Source organism: Choristoneura fumiferana, chromosome Z (genome assembly GCF_025370935.1).
Source record: "Choristoneura fumiferana chromosome Z, NRCan_CFum_1, whole genome shotgun sequence".
Classification (NCBI taxonomy): Eukaryota; Metazoa; Arthropoda; class Insecta; order Lepidoptera; family Tortricidae; genus Choristoneura; species Choristoneura fumiferana.
Window position 1 is genome coordinate 15,102,732 of NC_133472.1, and position 23,484 is coordinate 15,126,215.

General features: G+C 37.0%; 2 protein-coding genes across 2 annotated transcripts; one reads left to right on the plus strand and one right to left on the minus strand.

Annotated features, from left to right (window-relative positions):
* The first annotated feature begins 70 nt into the window (after positions 1-70).
* On the plus strand, positions 71-3,780 carry LOC141428819 (uncharacterized). Its single transcript, XM_074088840.1, has 4 exons — positions 71-1,259; positions 1,330-1,527; positions 1,610-1,853; positions 3,475-3,780. Exons 1-4 carry the CDS (start codon positions 1,122-1,124, stop codon positions 3,639-3,641), a joined length of 747 nt encoding a protein of 248 aa, XP_073944941.1. The 5' UTR covers positions 71-1,121; the 3' UTR covers positions 3,642-3,780.
* Positions 3,781-6,798: 3,018 nt separating this feature from the next.
* LOC141428792 (isocitrate dehydrogenase [NADP], mitochondrial-like) lies at positions 6,799-23,149 on the minus strand. Its single transcript, XM_074088811.1, has 10 exons — positions 23,015-23,149; positions 22,674-22,847; positions 22,370-22,485; positions 15,178-15,322; positions 14,626-14,825; positions 9,657-9,791; positions 9,442-9,545; positions 8,838-8,988; positions 8,285-8,518; positions 6,799-7,398 (listed from the first exon to the last, which is right to left on the minus strand). The coding sequence occupies exons 2-10, from the start codon at positions 22,741-22,743 to the stop codon at positions 7,246-7,248; spliced, it is 1,308 nt and encodes a 435-aa protein (XP_073944912.1). The 5' UTR covers positions 22,744-22,847; positions 23,015-23,149; the 3' UTR covers positions 6,799-7,245.
* Between the last annotated feature and the right edge of the window lie 335 nt (positions 23,150-23,484).

The following is a 23,484-nucleotide window of genomic DNA, read 5'->3' on the forward strand; positions in this document are numbered from 1 at the left end:
CTTTAAGTTTCGTAGTAGCCCTGCTGGTGTCAAACTGACAAGTTAATAGTACATTACTGTAGAGGCCGGGAAGTAGGCGGTTGCCGGCCAAACAGATAGACAAAGAGATTTCATACAACTTTGCAGGCCGCTGACCGGCAATACGACCGTCTTTTGTTTTATTCAACGCGCGCTCTGCGACACGGCGCACGCCCACACCCAGCACCACCACCTGCAGCCGCCGCGCCAGAAGCCAGCTCGACACGCGCGCACACAACGGGGCGACCAGACAAGCGTCCCGCCAGCTTGACTTCTTGTTTTTTATTTTATTTCATGTCATGTTTGAGAAAAGCATTATACAAGCCTCGGCCCGAACGTGGCGTTGTCTATATCTGCCTGGCCGGCAACCCCCAACTTTCCGGCCTCTACAGTACCTAATGTACTATTTCTATTTCTACACACACATTTAATTTTGTTCTGTAATGTACTCTGTGATTAAAGAGTGTTTTTATATGGTACAAAATAGAGAATACTGTCTTCAAAATATAATAAGACTAACTGTTACTAACTGAAAAAATTCAAGTTTACTCAATTTTTCTTCAGCTAATGCTGGTCCAGAGAGTACAAGAGTAGCGTTTGATTTTTCTTCTTCTTAACAGGGAAATGACTTCCCTCATTTCAAATGAGGGAAATCAACCTGTCTTCGTTTTTCGGTCGGTTTGGTTTAAATTTTTGTGCGGTCTCGCCTACCGCACCGCACTAGTCTGCGGGGCTACTACGAAGTTCGTAAATCCAAGTTCGTGTCGTGCCGCCGCCGCTCTCACTCTCGTATATATTACTTATCATAAGCGTCAGCGGGACGGCAAGATACGAAGTTCGAATTTTGCATTTCGTAGTACAGAACAAAGCCTGCAAGCTCAACAGCAGAACACAACACCAGTGCGGTGCGGTGGTCAGGTCACGGTCACACATCCAAATCAATCACTAACTACGTTTGTTTGTTTGTTCAGGAATAGTTTCGATTTCGATGTTTTACGGTTACTTTGTCATTTTATTTAAAAATACTTTTACTGAAGTCACAAATTAGAAAGTTATAGTAGAAATCGAAACTACGAATTTAATCAATTACGAATATCAATATAATGGCTACAAAAAGCGAGTTTGAAAGTTTAGACGAAGAGATTAAAGAACTGTTACAGAATTATAAGTTTAAAAAAGCTACCATTTATGAGCCCTGCACCCATGAAAACGTTAAGGAATGTTTAATTGGTCTTCATGAAGTAAGTAACTATCCTTTAGATTTCGATTTTATAGTTAAAATTGCAGTTCACTACATTTGTAGTTTTTCAGGAGTTTGGACTTCTGAATATAAGTTACGTGTTTAATCCCTACTGTGACATAGTGCAACAAACCATACACCCTGATGCACTCGTTGCACTTGTTAATTCAGTGTGGGCATTATTGCACTATCACAAGGCTGCTGTAGAGAAGATTAAACATTTGGAACAAGAAAACCATGTCCTTGAATATACAAATAAGCAGCTGAATGTAAGTCATTTAATCATTTAAAAATCGTAATACTTCTCAATGGGTTTTATGGAAGTTAAGACTTCGGAAAAATCTTTTACAGGGTCTTGTTGGCAAACTTAAAGATAAAGTAAATGCACAAAGGAATGAATCTAAAGCATGCATAGCATTGGCTCATCGAATCTCAGATGATTCTGATGAGCAGATTCATAATTTAGCTGAAACCAAAGCCAAGCTGACACAGTTGAGCAAGCAGAAAGAAAATTTAGAAAAAAGCTATCGCCATGAAATAAGTAGACTGAAGTTAGAAAATCAAAAGTTACAAGACAGGTTGCGAAACAAAAGCGGTAAGTTATTGACTTGTTTATTTGTTAAATTTTAGACACATTGTATACTATAAATTGCTATTTCTTGCTGTTTCTTGCTACATCATCTGTCTTAATTTTCTAGGATAAAGGGGTAAGGCAGGCTATTTTAATAAAAAATTTAACTGACTTCAAAAAAGGTTATCAATTTGGTTGTATTTTTTTTTGTTACCTCAGAACTCCGTCATTTATGTTTCGATTCGTTTTTTTTTTTTAGTTTAGGAATGCCTTCAATTAGGTCCCATAAGCACCAAATCAGGACCTAATGGTTGGATCCTAAGGAAATCGAGGGAACTCTTCAAATATTGTAGGGATACCTTTGGTAATTTGGATATATTAGTAGTAACTTGTGCATTTGCTCTTGAAAATCATCATTTAGTACCACAGAACAATTCAATTCAATTCTTGAAAATATAGCTCCATCGATACTATCGATGATTCTGCCAATGTCGAGGTTGGAAAAGACACTATCAGTGTAGCCGTTGTTAGACCACAGAACAATAAAAAAGAGTAGAAGTGATAAGGGGGCGTGCCGCGCTGTCATAAGTATGCGGAGTATCGCAGCCTTGCCTCAGTTCGCCGCTTGCGCTTGTGCGTGACAGTTGTGTAAATGCCATTATTCAAAATGTGGTAATTCTGAACAAAATACTTTATTGCGCTTTTTTAGAGTGCAAAAACGATAGCCGCACCAAAAATGTTGCCAATGGTTGTGTTTCCTATCATCGGCTAGTCTTATTTTATTTTATTTTCAATAATTTGTAATTCTCTGTTTCCGTAAGACATTTTATGTATTATGATGTAGCGACTCCTAGCGCCATCTAGTGAACAACGATTGAAACTCCGACCATGTTCTACATCGCGCTATCGAAGTTTCTCAACGCGGTCGCATATATATACAAGTTCCGACGCTCTTCCTTCGGACTTCGGTCCCCTGGCATAACACCTGCCTGGAGAGAGCTCTCTATTGGAGCCTCCCCCTACATTGGTGACCCCGACGTGATCTGGACATGCAACCTTCTGATCTGCTACTTGATTGTACGTTGACCTCTCCACAGTAGTGCACATAAAGTTATCTATATTTGGTTTATGCTTAGAGCAACGCAGGCTACCTTCCTGCTGCTCTATGGGTTTATGTTATCGATTATAAATAATACATTGATTGAACTCTTAATTCAATATTTTTAAGCATTTGAAAGTGAAATAATGGCCTGTGTGTGGGAATATATTATGTATATTATTATATACAGTATGTAGCCAGGTAGTCAGGCTTTTTTTTAAAGGATGTTAAAGTAACGTAATTTCTCAGGAGTGGACCTATAGTCATCTACCTCACCTACATACTATATATAGGGCTTCAATCACTCTTGCTGGCTCGTGCTGAGGCACCGACTTCAGACTGGTAGAAAATAATTTTTATTTTTATTCGACTGGATGGAAAATGAGCAAGTGGGTCTCCTGATGGTAAGAGATCACCACAGCACATAAACATCTGCAACACCAGGGGTATTGCAGATGCGTTGCCAACTTAGAGGCCTTGTTTTTGTAGTCGGTTCATTGTTCAAACATGTTTTAAACCCAATTGAATTTTTTGTCTTGTACACAGACAGCTTCACACCTTGTGCCGATGTTTGTGACTCTACAATATTGCAATTGAAAGAAAGAGACAAGAAACACCAGGCTGTGATTGCCAAGCTGCAGATCAATAATCAGAAGCTGCTGCAAGAAGTGGTAGCCATGAAGGAGAAGATAATTTTAAGTGGACCTAATTAATACTGCCCAAAAATAATGTTAACAACCTTTAGAAATTATATTGTTGACTTTTTGATTTTAGTCAGTATTACTAGTTTTAATCAGAAGTGCCTTTTTAATTGTAATAAGCTAATATAATAATATGTGATACACCTAAATATATGCTTGTTTAATTCAAATACAATTTAGGGTTCCATAATTGCAATGGAAAAAAACAGATTGAATGAAAAAAAGAAGAGGCAACTTCTATTTGGGTCACGCGTACTCTTACTAAGACACGATAGATACAGATAAAGAAGAGGCAACTTCTATTTGGGTCACGCGTACTAAGACACGACAGGTACAACTTGTAACTAATAATGATGGGTAAAGAAGAGGCAACTTCTATTTGGGTCACGCGTACTAAGACACAACAGTAATAATGATGGGTAAAGTAGCAGGCAAAAGAGCACTGGGTCATAGGTAGAAATTGTGGCTATTGTTTTCAGACTGGCAAAGACCGAATCAGATATGCAGAGCTCACTGCCAACCTTCACTACTTGGAGAGGCACTTGAAGAGAGATAGAACTGAATTGGAAAAGTAGATTGTATCACAAAGGAGTGATGATATTTTTCGGTGAGGGCGCTATTTTGGATCCTGCTGGGCGCATCGAACGATTCTGGAGTAGAATGCACTTGAGTAGATTCACACAGTAAAATCGTGAGCGCAGTGGTATTCAAAATAAAATATTTTGCTGCCTAGTGATACACTACTTTTTCTCCAACTAAAAATATAGGTTGTTAATAATTAAAGAAATGAATTTATTTATTTCCTTGGGATTTAGCTGCCTTTGTATTAATTTTTTTGCGTCGGTTTTAACCTCGTTTTAACCCTTTCAGGTGCTAATTTTGCCCTTTTGCTACTCTCCACTCATTTTTTTTGTTATGATCTGCAATCAGTTCAATCACTTTTAGCAGATATGGTGCATGCTTCTCTCATTCAGAGTGCGTCCCCTAGCGAGAACATCTACTCGTAATTCATTAAATCATAGGATGTCTTTTCTTTTAAGGCGTTTAACGTAGCGGGTTACTGTGAGCTGTCGTGCATGGGTAATGGGGTGTCTCAAGCCGCTGCCTGTATCTTAACGCTAGTGATTTCTTCTCTCACTGTGAGCATTTCCAGATGTTCGTGGAACCTCAGCATTAGTCACATACCATACCAGGGAACATTGCTGATTGTTCGGAGAATTACGTTCTGCATTCTCTATATTCGCATGATGGAGGAGTTACAAGCACTACCCCACAGTTGAGCATCCATACTGGTTTTAGGATGGATGTGTAGACTACTAATTTATTGTCTACAGTTTGCTGTTTCGACCGAGCAACCACAGGAAGCATTTGTATTTAATATTTAGTTCATCTCGTTTCTTCTTGATGTGCTCATTCCATGTCATACGCCTGTCTATAGATGCTGACTAAGGTATCTGACAGAGTTCTGATATGGAAGGGTGGCATTTTCTAGTTTCACCGAGGGGCAATTTACTTTGCGTAGGGTATAAGTAACCTGCACTGATTTCGAGGTACTAGCCTTGACCTGCCAGTTCCAAAGCCATTTAGTTGTCTCATCGAGGCCTGCCTGCAGGTTTTTTGAGGCTATTATTGGGTCCTTGTTACTTGCCAGGATTGCGGTATTGTCGGCTAATGTAGCTGTAGTTAAAGCATTCAGCTGTGAAGATAGTGTAAAGCACTTGGCCCAACACTGATCCCTGGGGTACGCCAGCTTGTATTCCATAAAAAGTTGATGAGGTTTCACCTTTTTTGACCTGGAATAATCTTCCCGAAAGGTAAGAACCAAATGTCAAAAAGTAGCTGTGTGTAAGGCAAGTTTTAATTTTCACAGCAGGCCCCTGTGCCTGTGCCAGACCTTATCAAAGGCCTGCTTTATATCCAAATTAATTGTTGCTTAAATCCATAATTAATTGAGTTAAAAGAAAAATATTTTGTTTTACTGTGTTTTCAACAAATACCCTTCATATCTCGCAAAATATTGATCCTATAAGTATGAATAAGGTCTCATTTATTCAGCGCAAAAAAAATACATAGAAAATGATACCTCACTTGCCTAGTTTGTAAAATTTGCATTTTTTAAGCGTAGCCCCCTGCCCATATCCCCTAGGAGGGGGTAGGACGTCTAAATTTTGGTAGGACTCGGCAGATCCTCATTTTTAGTACCAAGATAACGTTATAAACAAAGTTTCTTTGATGTACCTACATATTTTGCCGCCAGAATATTCTATTTTTCCTGTACTAATGCGTAATATCTCTTGAATGGAACTTCAAAATTCAAAAATTAATCTACAGGTATTGAAAGTCTTGAATATAAAATGATTTTTTATTTAGATAAGGATTAATACGATGGTATGAATGAAATGGTCTGATTTTAATCGCCATTTCTATCAACTTTTAAAATGTAAAAAAGTAGTTACAGTTGGACATATGGTATCACAGTTTTTTGTAGGTAAGTATTGATATATTCTTTAATATTGTAGAACATTTTTTTGTTCTATGCGATGAAATGAAAGACATTTTATAACTTTTTTTTACACCTTGGGTTACATTATTGAAGTTTTAGTACGGTTCCCCAATTTTTTTTTATAATATAGCCTATGTCACTCGGAGACTTCTCTAATGTAGCTTTCCCAAGGGTAAAAGTTTTTTTTTTAAATCGGTCCAGTAGTTTCGGAGCCTATTCAAACCAAATCCAACACACAATCAAATCTTTCCTCTTTATAATATTAGTATAGAAAATTATAAAACCAATGTTTTTGTGATATAGTCCAGACTAGAAGAACAACGGTATTAAGATAATGTGTTTATCGGCACTATTTATTATGTATGATATTTATTTGATACATCAAAAACATATTAAGGTGGGGGCCGAAAAATCAAGAAAAAATTAAATTACAGTAAATTTTCTTTATTGATGAATATTTATTGTAAATTAATTTTGATTGGTACAAAATGGCATTTTACCTAAAGCTACAATATTCTTTTGCCTGCGTACCTACATTTTTATGCCCTGCTTAGGCAGACCAGGCATATTATTATAGGTATACAGAATTTTACAATTTGTTAAAATGTCGATTACTTATATTTTGGTAATATTATTAGCAATGACAGGATAAATGAAACATTGAACTAAAATTGTTACTACCTAAAATATATTTTTACAAATAATAAGGCACTGCGTGTTACTAAAATAGGTACATACATGGCTACTAACATTTTCACAATAAACTGATCTCTTTAGACAATCGTGGAATCATTTATTACATATACAAGTCTTAATATAAATGAATTTCTATCATTAGCTGTAGCTCAACATTAGATGTATATATAATATAAGTATAATACAACAGTATCATAAAAATGGGAAATAATGAAGGTCCCTGAAGTCTTTAAAATAAGACTAAAAATATATATATCCATTAGCAGCGCATGTAGAAAAATATTAAGCTTAATCTTAGGGCAACAGCCACAGTCTCATTCCAGAGCACATTTGTGAAATTTCTTAATTTTGCATTTTTATTTGTCCTCTTCTCAACCTTGCCAGCAATGGCTAAATTAAGATATATATACGTAAAGTTTATTTTGAAAGTTTGCGCTCCAGTTGGTCGGCGATGGCCAATAGAAAATCTTCGGTGTGCAAGTACATGCCCTCTTTAGTGTCCGCCATTCCGTGGATGCAAATGGCCAGATCTTTGGTCATCTTGCCGCTGTCGATGCATTCTACGCAAGCCTGAGGAACAAAATACGATATGATTATTATGGTTACTACCATAACGTCGTATTTCATAATTATCTTCACTTAAGGATTCTGATCTTTAATTTAAAAAAAAACCGGCCAACAGCGTGTCGGACACGGCCGAAATAGGGTTCCGTAGCCATTACGGAAAAATTAAGTAATATTTTTCTACGGATTTCGCATTTTGTACGGAATATTCCAAGTTTAGGTATATTTTATACCTTAGGCTACTATTTACTCTTAAACTACTAATAATTCTCAAGAAAACGCTCGATTTCAATGAAAATTTGCACTTTAAAGTGGAATATTTTGCAAACAGATCACTGAATCAAAAAATCGTTCTAGCAACCCCCTATTGGTTTTAAAAGACCTATCCAACGATACCCCACACTACAAGGTTGGATGAGAAAAAAAAATCACCCACTTACGTCTATGGGAGGTACTCTAAAAAAAATTGTTTTTGAATTTTTTATTGTACCATTATGTCGGCATAGTTAACATATATATTCGTGCAAAATTACAGCTTTCTAGCATTGATAGTCCCTGAGAAAAGCCGCGGACGGACAGACAGACAGACAGACATGGCGAAACTATAAGGGTTCTGTTTTTTCCATTATGGATTTTTGGATATTTTTCCTTTACTTGCCAAATTTCATAATTCTACGTCAATGGTAAAAGTACCGTATGGGTTAGATATCCACAGTTTTGGTATACTTTTAAAAAGTATCTTTTGATGGCGTGGACAGACGCTTTGCCTGAGAAAATAGTCTTGAAAGACAAATAAACCTATGCAATGCACTCACTAGCAAGGAAGTAATCCTACAATCTACAAGGGTTCTATTTTATTCTATGCAGTGCGGAACCTTTTAACGTGACTTACTTCTTCAAGAGCAAGCGCGAACTTGGCCAAGTCCGGTGTGCCGTCAAGCTTAGCGCGGTGGATGAGGCCGCGCGTCCACGCGTAAATGGAGGCGACGGGGTTGGTGGAGGTGGGCTTGCCCTGTTGGTGCATGCGGTAGTGGCGCGTGACGGTGCCGTGCGCCGCCTCCGACTCGACGGTCTTGCCGTCCGGGCACATCAGCACTGACGTCATCATGCCCAGCGAGCCGTAGCCCTGATGGACAAGGGGGTATTAAAAACTACAACTTCAATTTTTTTTGTATGAACTTCAAAACTAAACCGCATCTATATATTATCCGTATTTAGATTATTAATATCATTAGTTTTGTTTTTAGAACTCTACTAAATATGTTTTTGATTCCCTTCATTCTAAGTTCAAACGGTTGTTGGTTTGTGGTGTACTTATAAACATTCCTGTTAGACTTATTTCCACTTGTTACCACAAAAATAAATCTGTTGTGGTAACAGAGAGAGTAGCGCGAAGATATCGCCACGCGGGCGAATAAATAAGGCGATCATCGTGTTGAACAGACCTGCGCGACGACGTCAGACTGCACGTCCCCGTCGTAGTTCTTGCAGGCCCACACGAAGCCGCCGCTGCTCTTCATGACCTGCGCCACCATATCGTCGATCAGCCGGTGCTCGTACCAGATCTTAGCGTCCTCGAACTGCTTCTTGTAGTCACTAACGGAGCAATACAAAGCAAAGTTTATACAGTCTGCCAACTAAACTTGCATGAAATATTAAAGATGCAAATACTAAGAAAGGTGTACTGAACTACCATATCAGGGTCGGATTTTTGAAATCACATCCGTGAAAACATCATTCCGAACTGAAAGAGTACAGTTCAAATTAGGCACATTTCCGATTTTAATTTTCACAAACACGATTTTGGTAATCAAGGTCCTGGCAGGTTTAACGAAACCTACCATGCATGCTGTTATATTGCCGCTTGAGCTTTTTTATATTTATGATATAAAAGTAGTACTAAAAGCAGGATTAAACATCACTGGACACTTGTTCATAATTTGCTTACATTTCAATGATACTTCGCAAACGCATGGTAATAAATAAATGTAAAATATTGGCTTTGTTTGGTTATGTAATTTTCTACAGAATGTAATGTTAACTAAATACCTCTGATATATTTCTTCGAAGATGTCCTTGAAACGGCCATCGTAATGTTTTAAAATGGTGTTCTTTGTGGAGAGATACAGCGGCCATTTCTTTTGCAGTGCCACCTAAGAAAATAAAAGTGTTAGAAATATTCAAGTTAAACACCACAAACAATAGAGTATAATCTAGATCCACAAGACATCATTTACACATATTTTAGTGCAAATATTTCTCACCTGGAAGCTCGAGTGCGCGAAAGCACGAATTGATTCATCGGTATTGTACATTCCCATCGCTACTCCAGGAACTTTGAAGTCGAATAATAGGCGCCTATCCACAGAACCATCTTCGCCAGTATAAACCATTTCAACCTATAACAAAACAAATAAGGCATAGTTTGTAAAACACCAGCACATTCATTACACAATACATTTCAGATGTCGTTGAAAAAGAAGCTGAAAGAACAGGAGTTCAAAACGTTTTCGAGTCATCATGAAATAATATAATATTATATGTATGTACCATCAATACTCTGGAGTATAAATGTTTCTTTCTTCAAAAATACATTTAAAATATTTTTGTCCGACGCGAGAAGAAAACTTTGTTTTGGACTGAGTTTTAAAGGTAGTGTACCACTAGTGCTTTGTCAAGATTTGGTCCATGACGACTCCACTGGTTCTGTTGATATAGGTGTACTGTCTATACAACATTTTAAAGACAAAAAGGCCAAAAAAAAACAGAACGTCAAGCAGGACGCATTCCTTGAGGACAAATTTAAGAGCTTGTAAAACAATTGGCAATAGGGTAGTTCTACGAGCATTTCAACCACTATCAGTTTTCTGTCGCTTATACTGAAGAAATGTAGGAAGAATGGAAGGATTTTATAAAACGATATGGAGCGCATGCGGTACAATTACAATTCATTCAAATTTCTTGTTTACGGTCTCTCATTTCTTCAATATATGCGGCAGGAAACTGATAGCGCTTGAAAAGCTCGTAGAACTACCCAATAAACGATTTGATTTCCCAAGCGACATGATCAAAATGTCCTACTATCGCAAACTGTGGGGTCCATATTGACTCGCTTAAAATCGATCCTCCGATTTTTTTTCCTGCTACCGATTTGTAGCCAGAATCATCACTCTTCCGAATTTTTTACTTCATAATTTTATTTGTACGGTCACTTATCAGAATATCGTAATTCATAACGTTGTCACTAAGATATGTTTGTACTCATAATGCTGGTTTTCATATTTCTTTCATTCATAATCATCAATTTCAATAAACTTGTTAAACATAACATTTAAACATCGATACAGTTGTTTTGTTAATTTAACGTTTATGCGATGTTGGAACTGGAGTGAGTTTTTGTATATTATTATCAATATGGAATATAAATAGCCCCAGATAATAATATTGATGAGATTATTTACTTAAATTGTGAGTATCCTACTTTACTGGTGGCAGTTTGGTTCTGTAGTGGTCGCAGTTCTAACCTAACCTAACCAATGTAGGTTAGGTTAGGTTAGAACTGCGACCACTGGCAGTAGTTTGGTTCTGTAGGGGTTGCAGTTCTAACCTAACCTAACCTACTTTACTGGTAGCAGTTGTGTTTTGAGGGAGTAGCAGTTTTAACTTAACCTAACCTACATTTCAGACATCTACTAAAACTTATAAGACGATTGCTTTTTCTTTGTTACTTACATCTATTGTGGTTAAATAATGTCTGCAGTAATAACATCCAACAGATGGTGATTGCTTCGCCCATTGATGGCGTTGTCATCGAAATACGTATTTTATCATATTTTTTTCACTAAACGAAAGCAACGCAGGCCGTAAACTGTATGACAGTGAAGTTTATAGCTACAAATAAGTCTGCTTTAAAAATATATGATAATGGAGTTTTATGAGTACAAAACAGGAGTACAAGAGATATTTATGACAAGTGCCATTATGGTTTTAAATGTTTCGGAGTTATGATCGGTAATAATAGTGACTAAGTATTAATAGTGATTGGGGTTGAAAAATTATGCCAACTTTGGCGCAACCCAAACTGTGACATCGAACGTCGTCACTTTTTGTTTGGTCACATACTTACCTCTAGGAAATAATTTATTTATTTATTTTATTTTTATTTTTGTATTTCAACGAACATGAATAGCAAACAATTAATATTTAAGGAGACAGCTATCTCCCTGTGTACGTATACAAGGTGGTAACAAATTAAGTTCCCATATTTTAAGAAATGATAAAAACTTTGAACACAAATTAAGAAAAGTTTTTCTATGATTTTTTTTCTATGATAAGTGGCCAGTTACTCGCGATAGTCAAGATAATACAGGGTGTATACGGGGGGTGGATCAAACGAAGACCAAAGGTAGGGGACCTCAGGAGCTACCGAATCGACCCCCATGTATGTTTAGCGATTTTCATTTGTTTCAGAGTTATGAGCATTTTAGTGAAAATTTGAAAAATGTGTCGGATTTCAGGTATAATTTCTTAGTGGTAGCTAAACTATTCGACCTTGTGATTTATTTTTCGGAAGTAGTGAGATAGTAGGTCTAACAAATAACAATTTGGTTACAAAAGTAGGTAGTCGGTAAGAAAAATCAAATGAGACCAAAATCGATGCGGTCGTGCGTGTCGTCGATGCGGTTTTATTAAAGAGTTCCTATGGCCAACATCTAACTTCATCATCAGATCAGCTCTACGTCATAATAATATTGCATTGTCATCGGATGTATACATGCATGCAAAATTTCAGCTCAATCGGTTGAATTAATTCCACCCGAACAAACATAACTAGTAAGTAACTTACATTACAAGTTAATAAAAACATATCACCAAAATGTAAGCAGGTAGGTGCAAGTATTTTGAATAAAGAACAATTTTTAATTCTCATCCTCTTTGGCTGTCGCCCTGTCGGAGGCTGAATAGAGCTTTAGACTCTTGCCATGCGCCGCGGGAAAAGCTATCGCGTATGAATTCGCCACTAGAGGCGCTAGTGTAGCGTGAGGTCTCCGAAACGTCAAATCTCATAGTTTTTGGGTGAGCTACGTGGGTTTATTTCTAATTAGAATAATTTTGTGAATATTTTGCAATATCTGAAATGAATTATGGCAAATATGCGTTCCGGGGCAATGAATGTCTGTGTTTTGAGACAGTTTTGTCTTTCGGAAACCTTTGTCCTCCCTTTTTTCGGAACAAAACGGGGACTATGCAACACTGTGGCATGCTCGATATTTTTATGGTACGGTTTTAAGGTGTATTAAATATGATTTTAATCTAAACTTTGTTTTCACGCCCGTAATAACAGACTTTGAAAGCCATACTTAAAAACCTCACGCAGCAGTGCGCCATCTAGTGAGACAAATAACGATAGCCCTCATTCGGCCGACGCACGGCGCGTACTTATTATGAATAAATCTTAACCTGATTTTAAATTTTGACCTTGTGTGTTTACTTAGTATGAATTATAACGAACATTTTTTAGTGTAAAAAACATTAAACACAGCGGCTGTAAGTGCTTTATTGGAGTCGGCTTTTGTGAAGTGTGTCGGAGGTTTGTGGATCATAAATTGTTATTTAGTCTTAATGCTGCACAAAAAAATAAACCACGGTCATAGAGACAATTATTATATTATCGAAGGTTTCATAAAATAGCACTAATAAAGTCGCAAATTAATAAGTAGTTAAACATCACTCGCTTTGCCCCTAGCAACTGACGGCCGTCATTTTGGCAGCCTAGCAACCAAAAACCGCTGAATGAAACACGTTTCTTGTATGACGACCCCCTTTAATTTTCTACTTTATTTTATTTTTAGTATTTGTTGTTGTAGCGGCCACTGTAATACATAATCTGCGAAAATTTCAAGTGCCTAGCTATTATGGCTCAAGAGACAGAGCCCTGTGACAGACGGACGGACAGACAGACAGAGATAGACACAGCGGAGTCTCAGTAATAGGGTTCCGTTGGCACCCACGCCACGTTGGTTTGGGTACGGAACCCTAAAAACACTTTTTAAATCGCTACGTAAAAGTAACTTAAAATAAGACTATGGTACATCAAATTACATTATTTTTTATGAAAAACTTTCAATGTTAATCGAAATAAAATTACAACAATTAAAATGATCTAAATGTCCGCGAGTTAAGAATGGTGGAATCTAAATTGGTGAGTAAAACTTAATTCAAAAGAGTTGTGTTTTCTTTTCATTTTCAAATATTACTGGCCATTAATATCGGGTTAGTAAAAAAAAAAAAATTTAGAACAGTTTCGAAATATTTTTCTTTGTCATTTGTTTGTAATTCATTGCGTAATTAATTAGAGTGATGCATCTTGTCTCTTTAAATAACAAATTTAAATTTAAATTAACATTTGAAGGATAATGAGTTATGCTCCACGAGAATATGCAGAAATGCATTATTGCTACAGTGCAGCTCAGGGCAATGCTCGTGCAGCTGCCAGGATGTACCGGGAACAACTTACACGAAGAGGAGAGGGAAACCGTTCTTACCCTAACTATCGCGTAAGAAAATTTCACTGGTTAAATTGTTCATAAGCTAAGGTAGTTTTTAAAGTAATTTGCAGAAAAAAAACTTGTGATAAAAAGTCACCTTTGAAAATTTATGAAAAAATGTAATGTACTCAAATTATTGAGTTTTATTTTTGTTGCAAAATGTATGATGACACGAGTTAAAATGGAATTGTTCTTTGTTAGACCAGCTATCTCACTACTTCCGAAAAAAAAATAACGGTCGTAGGTCGAATAGCTTAGCTACCACTGAGAAATTACCTGAAATCCGACATTTCTGAAATTTTCACTAAAATGCTCTTAACTCTGAAACAAATGAAAATCGCTGAACATACATGGGGGTCGATTCGGTAGCTCCTGAGGTCCCCTACCGTTGGTCTTCGTTTGATACAACCCCCGCCTTAATCACTGACTGCCCGAAGGAGAGTTTATTACGCAGCAAAGTTGATTCTTTAACTCCAAAAAGTAACAAACTTTTAAATATTTTATACTTAAGTGTACTCCTAGAGACGAATACTATCGGCTGTAAAAGTAGTGGCACCTAATTTGTTAGCACCTTATATTTATAAATCCCTGCCGGCCGGTCTATGGATTAGTAAAGTCCGTCACGTCAACAAATCATAATTTTAATATCGAGTTTGAACGTCAGCTATCGTGATGATTAGTTTACCTTGCCGGGTTTAGTTACGACGAAGTCCTGGGCTTTGTACTGGTCGCCGTGGGCGTGACGGCCGATGACGATGGGCTTGGTCCAGCCGGGCACGAGCCGCGGGATGCTCTTGCACAATATGGGCTCGCGGAACACCGTGCCGCCGAGAATGTTACGGATGGTTCCGTTGGGGCTCAGCCACATCTTTTTGAGTTTGAATTCTGGTAAAAAAACACAAAATATGAAGTCTTTGATTGCGATCTCAAAGGAAAATTACCTCTTAAGTTTAGCCTGAGAGATTTTAAATATTTGTATTTAAAAATAGCTTTAGCCCGCGACTACGTGTGTAAAAAAAATATCGTTATCCCGTGGGAAATATGCATTTTCCGGGATGAAAATCATTCTATGTTCTTCCCAGGGTCTCCAACTATGTCCGTACCAAAATTCATCTAAATCGGTTCAGCACTTTAAGCATGAAGATTTAATAGACAAACGGGTATGTATAGCTACGGTACCCAGATACATTTTTTTTCGCGAATAAGTGTACGCCGATGTGCATCGCTAAGTTAATACCTTCAACTCGCTGCTCATCCGGGGTGATGGTGGCGCACTTGATGCCGACGTTGTGCTTGAGCACGGCGTGTGCAGAGTCGATGGTGACCTGGTCGCTGGTGGCGTCCCGGTGCGGCAGGCCCAGGTCGAAGTACAGGCAGTCCAGCTGAGGGAACACTCGTGTTACAACCACGCTTCAGTCAGACGTTAGGGTTAGGGATCAACCCCTTAGTTACGAGAAGAAGAAGGGGGGAGAGGTTGAATGGAACCTCATTCAATCACATATAAGGAGATTGGGTAACGGAAATGGAAAGCATTGCAGAAGTTATTTCTACAAGGGTTTAAATAGGATTTTTTGATTGAAAATATAGTCACAACTTTCGATGCCGCACACACGTAGAATATAGTCCAATATACGGAAATACTAGCTGTTGCCCGCGGACTCGTCCGCGTGGAATTTGGTTCCCTCGAGAACTCACTTACATGTCACTCTCCGGCCCATAAACTATCTTTATGCCAAAAATCACGGCGATCCGTCGCTCCGTTTCGATGTGAAAGACGGACAAACATACAAACACACACCCTTTCGCATATATAATATTAGTATGGATTTGTTAACTACAATTATTGAAATTATGAACCAATTAATAATACTTATTTGTACGGCATGTATTTTAATGCTTAATATACAGCAAATACTAAAATGTTCCTTAATTAAAATTTAATTAGTAAAACGTTGCAACCCTCCAATCTATTTAGTAGGGAAGTTATACATATTATGTTGTACTAGAGTTTACCCGCGTCTTCGCACGCGTAAACTATTCGATCTGGTAGTTACAATTGAAATTCCGGGATTTTACAAAATTCCCGTGGGAAATCCCAAAATTTATATCGTAATCTTCATTGAGGTGTTGTGTTAGGAACAACTATCCCGTGGGAATATTGGAATAAAAGTAGCCTGTGTTATTTCAGACATCCAGCTATCTACGTTGCGCGGTTGTTATTTCTAGATTTTATCCATATCCCGTGGGAATATCGGGATAAAAAGTAGCCTTTGTGTTATTCCAGATGTCCAGCTATCTACGTACCGAATTTCATCCAAATCCGTCCAGCCATTTTAGCGTGAAGGCAGCACAGGGAAGGGAAGGAAGCACACACACACACACACACGCACAAACTTTCGCATTTATAATTATAATATAATAAGTAGGATAGTCAGTCACCTGCTTATAGATCTAGTGAATAATGTTTTTTTATCGTATCAAGATACCTAAATACGAACTTTTCCGACAAAATACATAATTCATTACTTCTATACAAAACAGAAATAAATTGACAATAAAAATAGAGTTTGAAAAAATCACAAAAGGTTTACGAACACTGTGTCTTATGCATATCTACAAATCTGCAACTGGAATGCCGAAAACGCCGATGGGCGTCTAATTTAGCTTTCCCTGGATACCGCTGTCTCCGGTGGGCGTCTGTTCTGCAGAAGCGTCGGCATCGCAGCAAAGAACGTAATCTGGCGCGCGGCAATGTATGGGTTAAACAGCTTTACAGACTGCAATGCAGGATAATGAATAGATTTCTTTATCCCTGAATGGCAAAACTGGCATAGATATAGATCGCTCGTTTTTGGCTCGAAATTCTAACTTGTGATTTTATTTTGCTTAATATACAACATACTTTGTCAAGTTTTTCGCGATTCCCAAAGTCAAAGAATCGAATTGCTTTAAAATTCCAGAGAAATAATGCGTTGTTTGGGAGAAACGTCTCAAAATGGTGTTATAGAGCGCCATCCTGCTCCGGCTCGTTTTTTTTTTCCCGTTCTGGCGGTTCACTTTTATATTATAGATTGTTGCGAAATCGTACTCGTATCTACCAAAACTGACACTCATACTATTTAACAAGCGAGTGAGCGGGACGGTACGATACGAACTTCGATTTTCGAATTTCGGAGTAGGCCCTCTGGCGTGGGCGCGCTCTAACTACTTCTGAATTAGTTCTGATTAAATAACTGAAAACCAGTAGTTTTCTTATAATCGAGGGTAGAGTCAATTACACGAAGTTTTATATTTAGGTTGTTTGTGTTTTTAAATCCCCTTTTTAACCGACTTCAAAAAAGGAGGAGGTTCTATGTTCCAATGTTTGTATTTTATTGTACCAAGTCTAAAAGTTACGAATGCAACATGCGCCAATTAAATGTTTTAGCGAGATTGCATACTGTTTAAAACTATCAAACTGTTTATTTGTTCATCTAAAATCGTCGAAGTATTACTGACAAAATACAAATTATGAGTGTAGTTAGAAATCAGGTAGAATATTGAGTTATCAAAACACACATATATTTTTTACATAATGAAGGTATTGGAAAATAAATTCAATTAACTAACTTAAACTGGAAATATTTTTTTAGGATGCCTTGGGTTTTCAGTTATTTAATTAACACCTTGTAGAAGTCGTCATTGTCATTTAATTTTGTTATTTATAACATTTGTCATGGATTCAAAAGCATGTTCGTTCATCTTTCTTGAAAACACGAACTAACGTATCAATTAACAGTTAATAATTTAAATAATTAATTGCCTTGCACAGGACAGGGATAAGAAACCACTATTATTCCTGATACCTACCTACACTAACATATGGAGCAAAGACACATTTTCGCAAACAAACATCCGGTATCCGTTTTGTTGTCCGTACGAACGAACCGATAAATACGAACCCATAAATCATGTAAACGGAAAAATTATTCTGCGCGGAGTTTTGCAACTCAACATAGTATACCTTGTGTTTGGGATCCTCAAATGCCACGCTATGGCAACATGCTTAATGGATTTCGCATCCTCTCTTTGTCACTGCCCATCTAATAATAGCAACGATTTTTGTAACATTCTTTGTAAAAGTTTTCGTCTTTTGTTTGAAAGGTTCGGTGCAGGTAAAAAAAAATATTATTTCCTTTTTAATAATTCGTTGTTGGACAGCATAAGTTTTTTTGTTTGACGCCGATTTCCTCAATAAGTCCAGTCATCTGTTAAGGTTTTGTTAAACCCTGAGACAAAAGGGTCTTACTTTAAGTTTGAAGCCCTTGTCTGAAGTCTTTTTGTAAAATTGAGCTGTAAATAGTCTTGTACTTTTTTGTACCTAGGTACATTATGCAAGAAGTTAAATGCGAAATATTAGCTTTGGTTGATGACAGCGAATAATAAAATAAAACCAACGCAGTGATAACAATTTGTGAGTAGGTAAATTAAAAAGAACACAATAATATTTATAATCACAATGACATTCTTCATATCTCCTAGCGCAATGCGGCACGCCTCTTCACATCATAACTCTTCAGATAAATATTTTATAGTTTATTCCCACATATACAAAACACATAAACCTACAACGGGATCCGACTTTCGAGGGTCAACAGATAATGAGTTGTGTATGTTAAGTCGATCTTAATGTGACCTGTTATATTGGAAGATTCGTCATTAAACAAAACAGGGCATAGTTTATCACTATCAGTTTTCATTGATGTAATAGATGGTTTAAGCATGTGATATTTGGCCTAGATAACTTTAACATTGCTCTAGTACAGTCACCACCACCAATATTTGACACAACAAGCGTGCATAAATATCTGATACGACTCTATTTCTAGGGCCGGAAGGACGTGTCAGATATTTTTGCACGCTCCGCTGTGACAGATGTTAATGCTGGTGACTGTACTTAACATGATAACTGATAAGTAAAGTCACACATTAGATAACCAGCAATCAAAAATAAGTACCTATTAGCAACACATATATTTGCATCTGGCTTATGAAAAGATGCGGCGCGTGACGTGATACCTACTTCACACTTTTTTATTCATGCGATAATGGAGCAGTATAAAGATAGAAGGCAAGGGATATAAAACATATGAGTATTGACTTTAAGATATCTTACGGGTATTAACCCCATGAAAATGTTGCTATATTAAATTATTTAAATATTTATGTATATCAGTCAGAAACAGAAATTCCATTCTGTTGTAAACAGAGGCGTCATTCTATAGTGCAGGGTGTGCGCTGCACACGGGCGCAGCGGTCCTATGGGAGTGCTCGCTACGGACGTTGGACGGCCGCGGCACTTTCACTTTATTTTGCAGGTGGTAGGACCTTGTGCAAGGTCCGCCCGGATTGCTACCACCATCTTGCTCGCCAATCCTGCCGTGAAGTAGCAGTGCTTGCACTGTTGTGTTTCGGCGTGGACAGCAAGACACCCGGTGAAATTACTGGCACTTGAGGTATCCCATCTTAGGCCTCTAGGTTGGCAACGCATCTGCAATCCCCCTGGTTTTGCAGGGGTCTATGGGCGGTGGTGATCTCATACCATCAGGAGACCCACTTGCTCGTTTGCTATCCAGTCGAATTAAAAAAAAAACTTTCAATGACCAACGTAAATTAAAAAGAGCTCTGCTTTGGATACATTTCGTATAGCATCTGGAGCTCTTCTTATATTTGTCGAATTGGTTTGTTAGATCAATTTCCCAGAATCGTTATTTCTTATTTTAGCGGAAAACCCAATCAAAATCGACCCAGACACAGTGACGATGGAGCTCCGCGTTTTGTGTAGTTTTGGCCCTTCAGGCCGATGCAAACTTAACATAACCTAAACCTACCTACGTTTCTGTGTCGATTAATTGTGAAAATAAGATTTAGTAAAAAAGCATATCTATTGGGAAAAAACCGTCAAAGAGCATGTTGGACACGGTTCCGTAGCCATTACGAAAAAATTAAGTAATATTTTTCTGAGGATTTCTTTGTATTGTATTGTAAAACTCTTTATTGTACATAAAACACATGAAAAAACCAGAACACAGGATAATAAGATGTACAAAGGCGAACTTATCAATCTCTTAGCTTAATATTTTTAGGGTACCTCCCATAGATGTTTCTCGACTTACCCTATAATGTGGGGTATCATTGGATAGGTCTTTTAAAATCATTGGGGGGTTGTTAAGATGATTTTTCTATTCAGTGATTTGTTTGCGAAATATTAACTTTAAAGTGGATATTTTCATAAAAATCGATCGTCCCCCTCCCCCCTCTAAAATCTAAAATGTTGGGTGGAAAATTTTAAAAAAAATGTAATAGTAGTAAATATATCAAATTTAGAAGGAAAATTATAGCGGCTAAGATTGCTTGTGAATTATTAGTAGTTTAAGAGTAAATAGCAGCCTAAGGTATAAAACATACCTAAACTTGGAGGATTCCGTATACAATACGAAATCCTTATAAAAATATTACTTGATTTTTTCGTAATGCTACGGAACCATATCCTGGGCGTGTCCGACACGCTCGTGGCCGGGTTTTTTATTACTACTTACGACGCTTTTGGGACCATCATTGCCAGAAAAATGCGCAGCAAGAAACTTGGCAGAAATGGTTTTTTTTTTTCAAAACAAAGTAATTATATATTCAGTGTGATACATGTACTTACATAGGCGAACTTATCCCTTTAAGGGATCTCTACTAGTCAAACTATGAGTGATGAAAGGATCATGCAGTAAAGGAGTGAATTAGTCAGAAATTGTGGAAGCCACAATTCAAGTCTCTCAAAGTCAAAATTATATCCTCCAGAAATGTACATTTCAATTTAAGTAACTATTAAGCTTTAGATTCCGAAAGCAAGCTTCAAAAATATGTAACAATGACTTTGTTGTCAAGGCCATAATAATGGTGTATAATAATATGTAATTAATGGCAACATTATATAAAATATATGATCTCAACTGTACAAAGAGACAGTTTTAGGGTTCTAGGATTATTGATAAAAAGCATTTTTTTTTATATGGTAAGACTTTGATGTACATTCAATATTAAAGTATGAGCATATGAAGCAGTGGTGTGTCTAATATAAATATATTTTTAGTACGCTGCAGTTCTTCTGTTCTTGTATGCAGAAAACAATCTTCACAATGTGCAAAAGTCTTAAGCGGCAATTACACTAAGTCGTTGACTGCAAAAGAATAAAGAACAAAGTAGTATAAGACAACGCTTGTTGGCCTAAGTAGTTTGAAACCAGTTTGACAACCGAGTTAGGTGAACGACTCAGTGTAATCGCCGCTCTATTGTTATATGTATTCTAACATAAAATTGACGTTTTAGTGGGTCTACAAGCCTTGTTATCTTATAATTTAATCAATATCTATCAGACATCAGCATTTTGATAAATACTAAAATGCTATAGTCACAGTGACACACCACTGCATTGTCTGCCGCAATTAAGGTGTGCCTGTTTAAAAATTGAGCATGCCATACTTATTACAGACAGGTATATTTAGTGTCACGAGAGTTGAAGTGAATGATTGACACAAACAGCGACATGACAAACTGATTGCACAAAAGGAGAATGAATTAAATGAATGAGTAAATGTCAAAAATCATGCTGTTATTACATGACATTTCTTGTCAGAGGCGTCTTTACCTATAGTGCAGGGTGTGCGTTGCACACGCGCGCAGCGTGTTAGGGGCGCTGACTGTGCGGGCGCGGGACTTTGTACCTATTCCATTTTGACCGCGCACTTCCTAGATGGCGCTAAAGTAATAATTGCACATGGGCGCTACATGGGCTAAAGACGCCGCTGTTTCTTGTGTGCATGACCTCAACTTTGGTGGCATGGTCTAAATATGATTATTCTTTATGAAGTTGATTAGGTAAAAATTAAGATTTTTTTTCACGCCAATTTCACGCAAAAATAAGTCATTGACAATACAAGGAGCAAATTATCAATTTTAGGAAATTTCAAAGTATGGTCCCATTAGTATTTTTATTTATCACATTAAATAAGTCAAATAAATACAATATTCAATATCTACAGCACAACCAAATTCTAATAATTATTTAGTTATAATATTTAGTAATGAATGAAATTAACAGTTCAGAAAAAAATTACACTAGAGTTATCATTATTATATCAGAATCAATTCATTCAAGTCTTGTACCTGTTACAATTTTTTGCCTTGCAGGGATAAAAAAAATGAAATCATGTAGGTACCTAACAAAATCCATAAAATTGAAAATATATGTATTCCAAAATAAAATATTGCACTACTTTGAATCTAAATGGCAAAGCAATGTAGGTTTAGATACATAACATTTATTTACAAAATAATTATTCACTTGCAGAAATTAATGTTAGGAAAAAAGAGTCAAATCATATTAAAAATATATTTACCTTTACATAAGGGAAGATAAGTTTTTCTTTGATCATTGCCCAAATAATTCTGGTCATCTCATCTCCATCCATCTCCACAACCGGCTTTGATGCCACAACTCTTTTGGCAGTACCATCTTAAAAACATTAAAAATAAATTAAAAACCACATCCTTTACATTTTAGACTCTAAAATAAGAGAAAGTATTTTATGTGGACTTATTGTCTCATAACCTAACTAAGATATCAGGAAAACAAAATCGCAATGCTGTTAATTTCTTCTATCTAACCTCAATAAAATAGAATTAAAAAATATTTTTACTTACAGTTCCTCGAAGAATGGGTTATGTTGTCAGTTACAAATTTAAGTAAACGTTTAGTGTTGTTACTGGCCATTTCTTTAATCTTTTAACAGAGATGTACGGTGTTTACGTGGCGACGGCGAGCCGGTAAAGAATTAATATTTCAAGCACGTCGCGGCAGGACTCAGGACGACTGAACTGTAAAAGAATAATACGATAAAACCGGATTGTCCCTTGCATTACATCGACTGGAGTGAAGTGAAGATATGGGACTTAAACCCGCAAATTTTAAAATGATCTTTATTGCAATTATTAGCATGTCACTGCTTTATTACATTTTCCTAAGTTTAGTTCTTCACCCTCACCTCTTTGAAATGCAATGGCACTTAAGCGCAGAGTAGAATGAACAGCATACGAACTCAATTAATTGGTACAACCCAAGCAGATAAAATTAAATTTCTGTTGCCCTGCCTCGGTTGCCTGATTAATAGTGAGACGCGTACGACAATTTACGAATCTTATCGATAAATTTGTTCAACATCTGTCAAATTGCAATCAGTAGTGCGCGTAAGACATCTCAGGAGGGCTACTACGTAAATCGAAAAACGATAATCGTATCGTACCGTCTCTCAATCTCGCATTAAATAATATAAGATACGAATTTCGAATTTGCCCTGCGTAGTATACCTAAGTCTAGGTTGGTTAACGTTTGGATATAAATAAATTGTAATTAGAAATTATAACACTACTAGCCGTTACCCGCGACTCCGTCCGCGTAGCGTAGAATTCGGTTATAGGCTATCTTGCGGGAACGATGTTCTTTCCCGGGACTCAA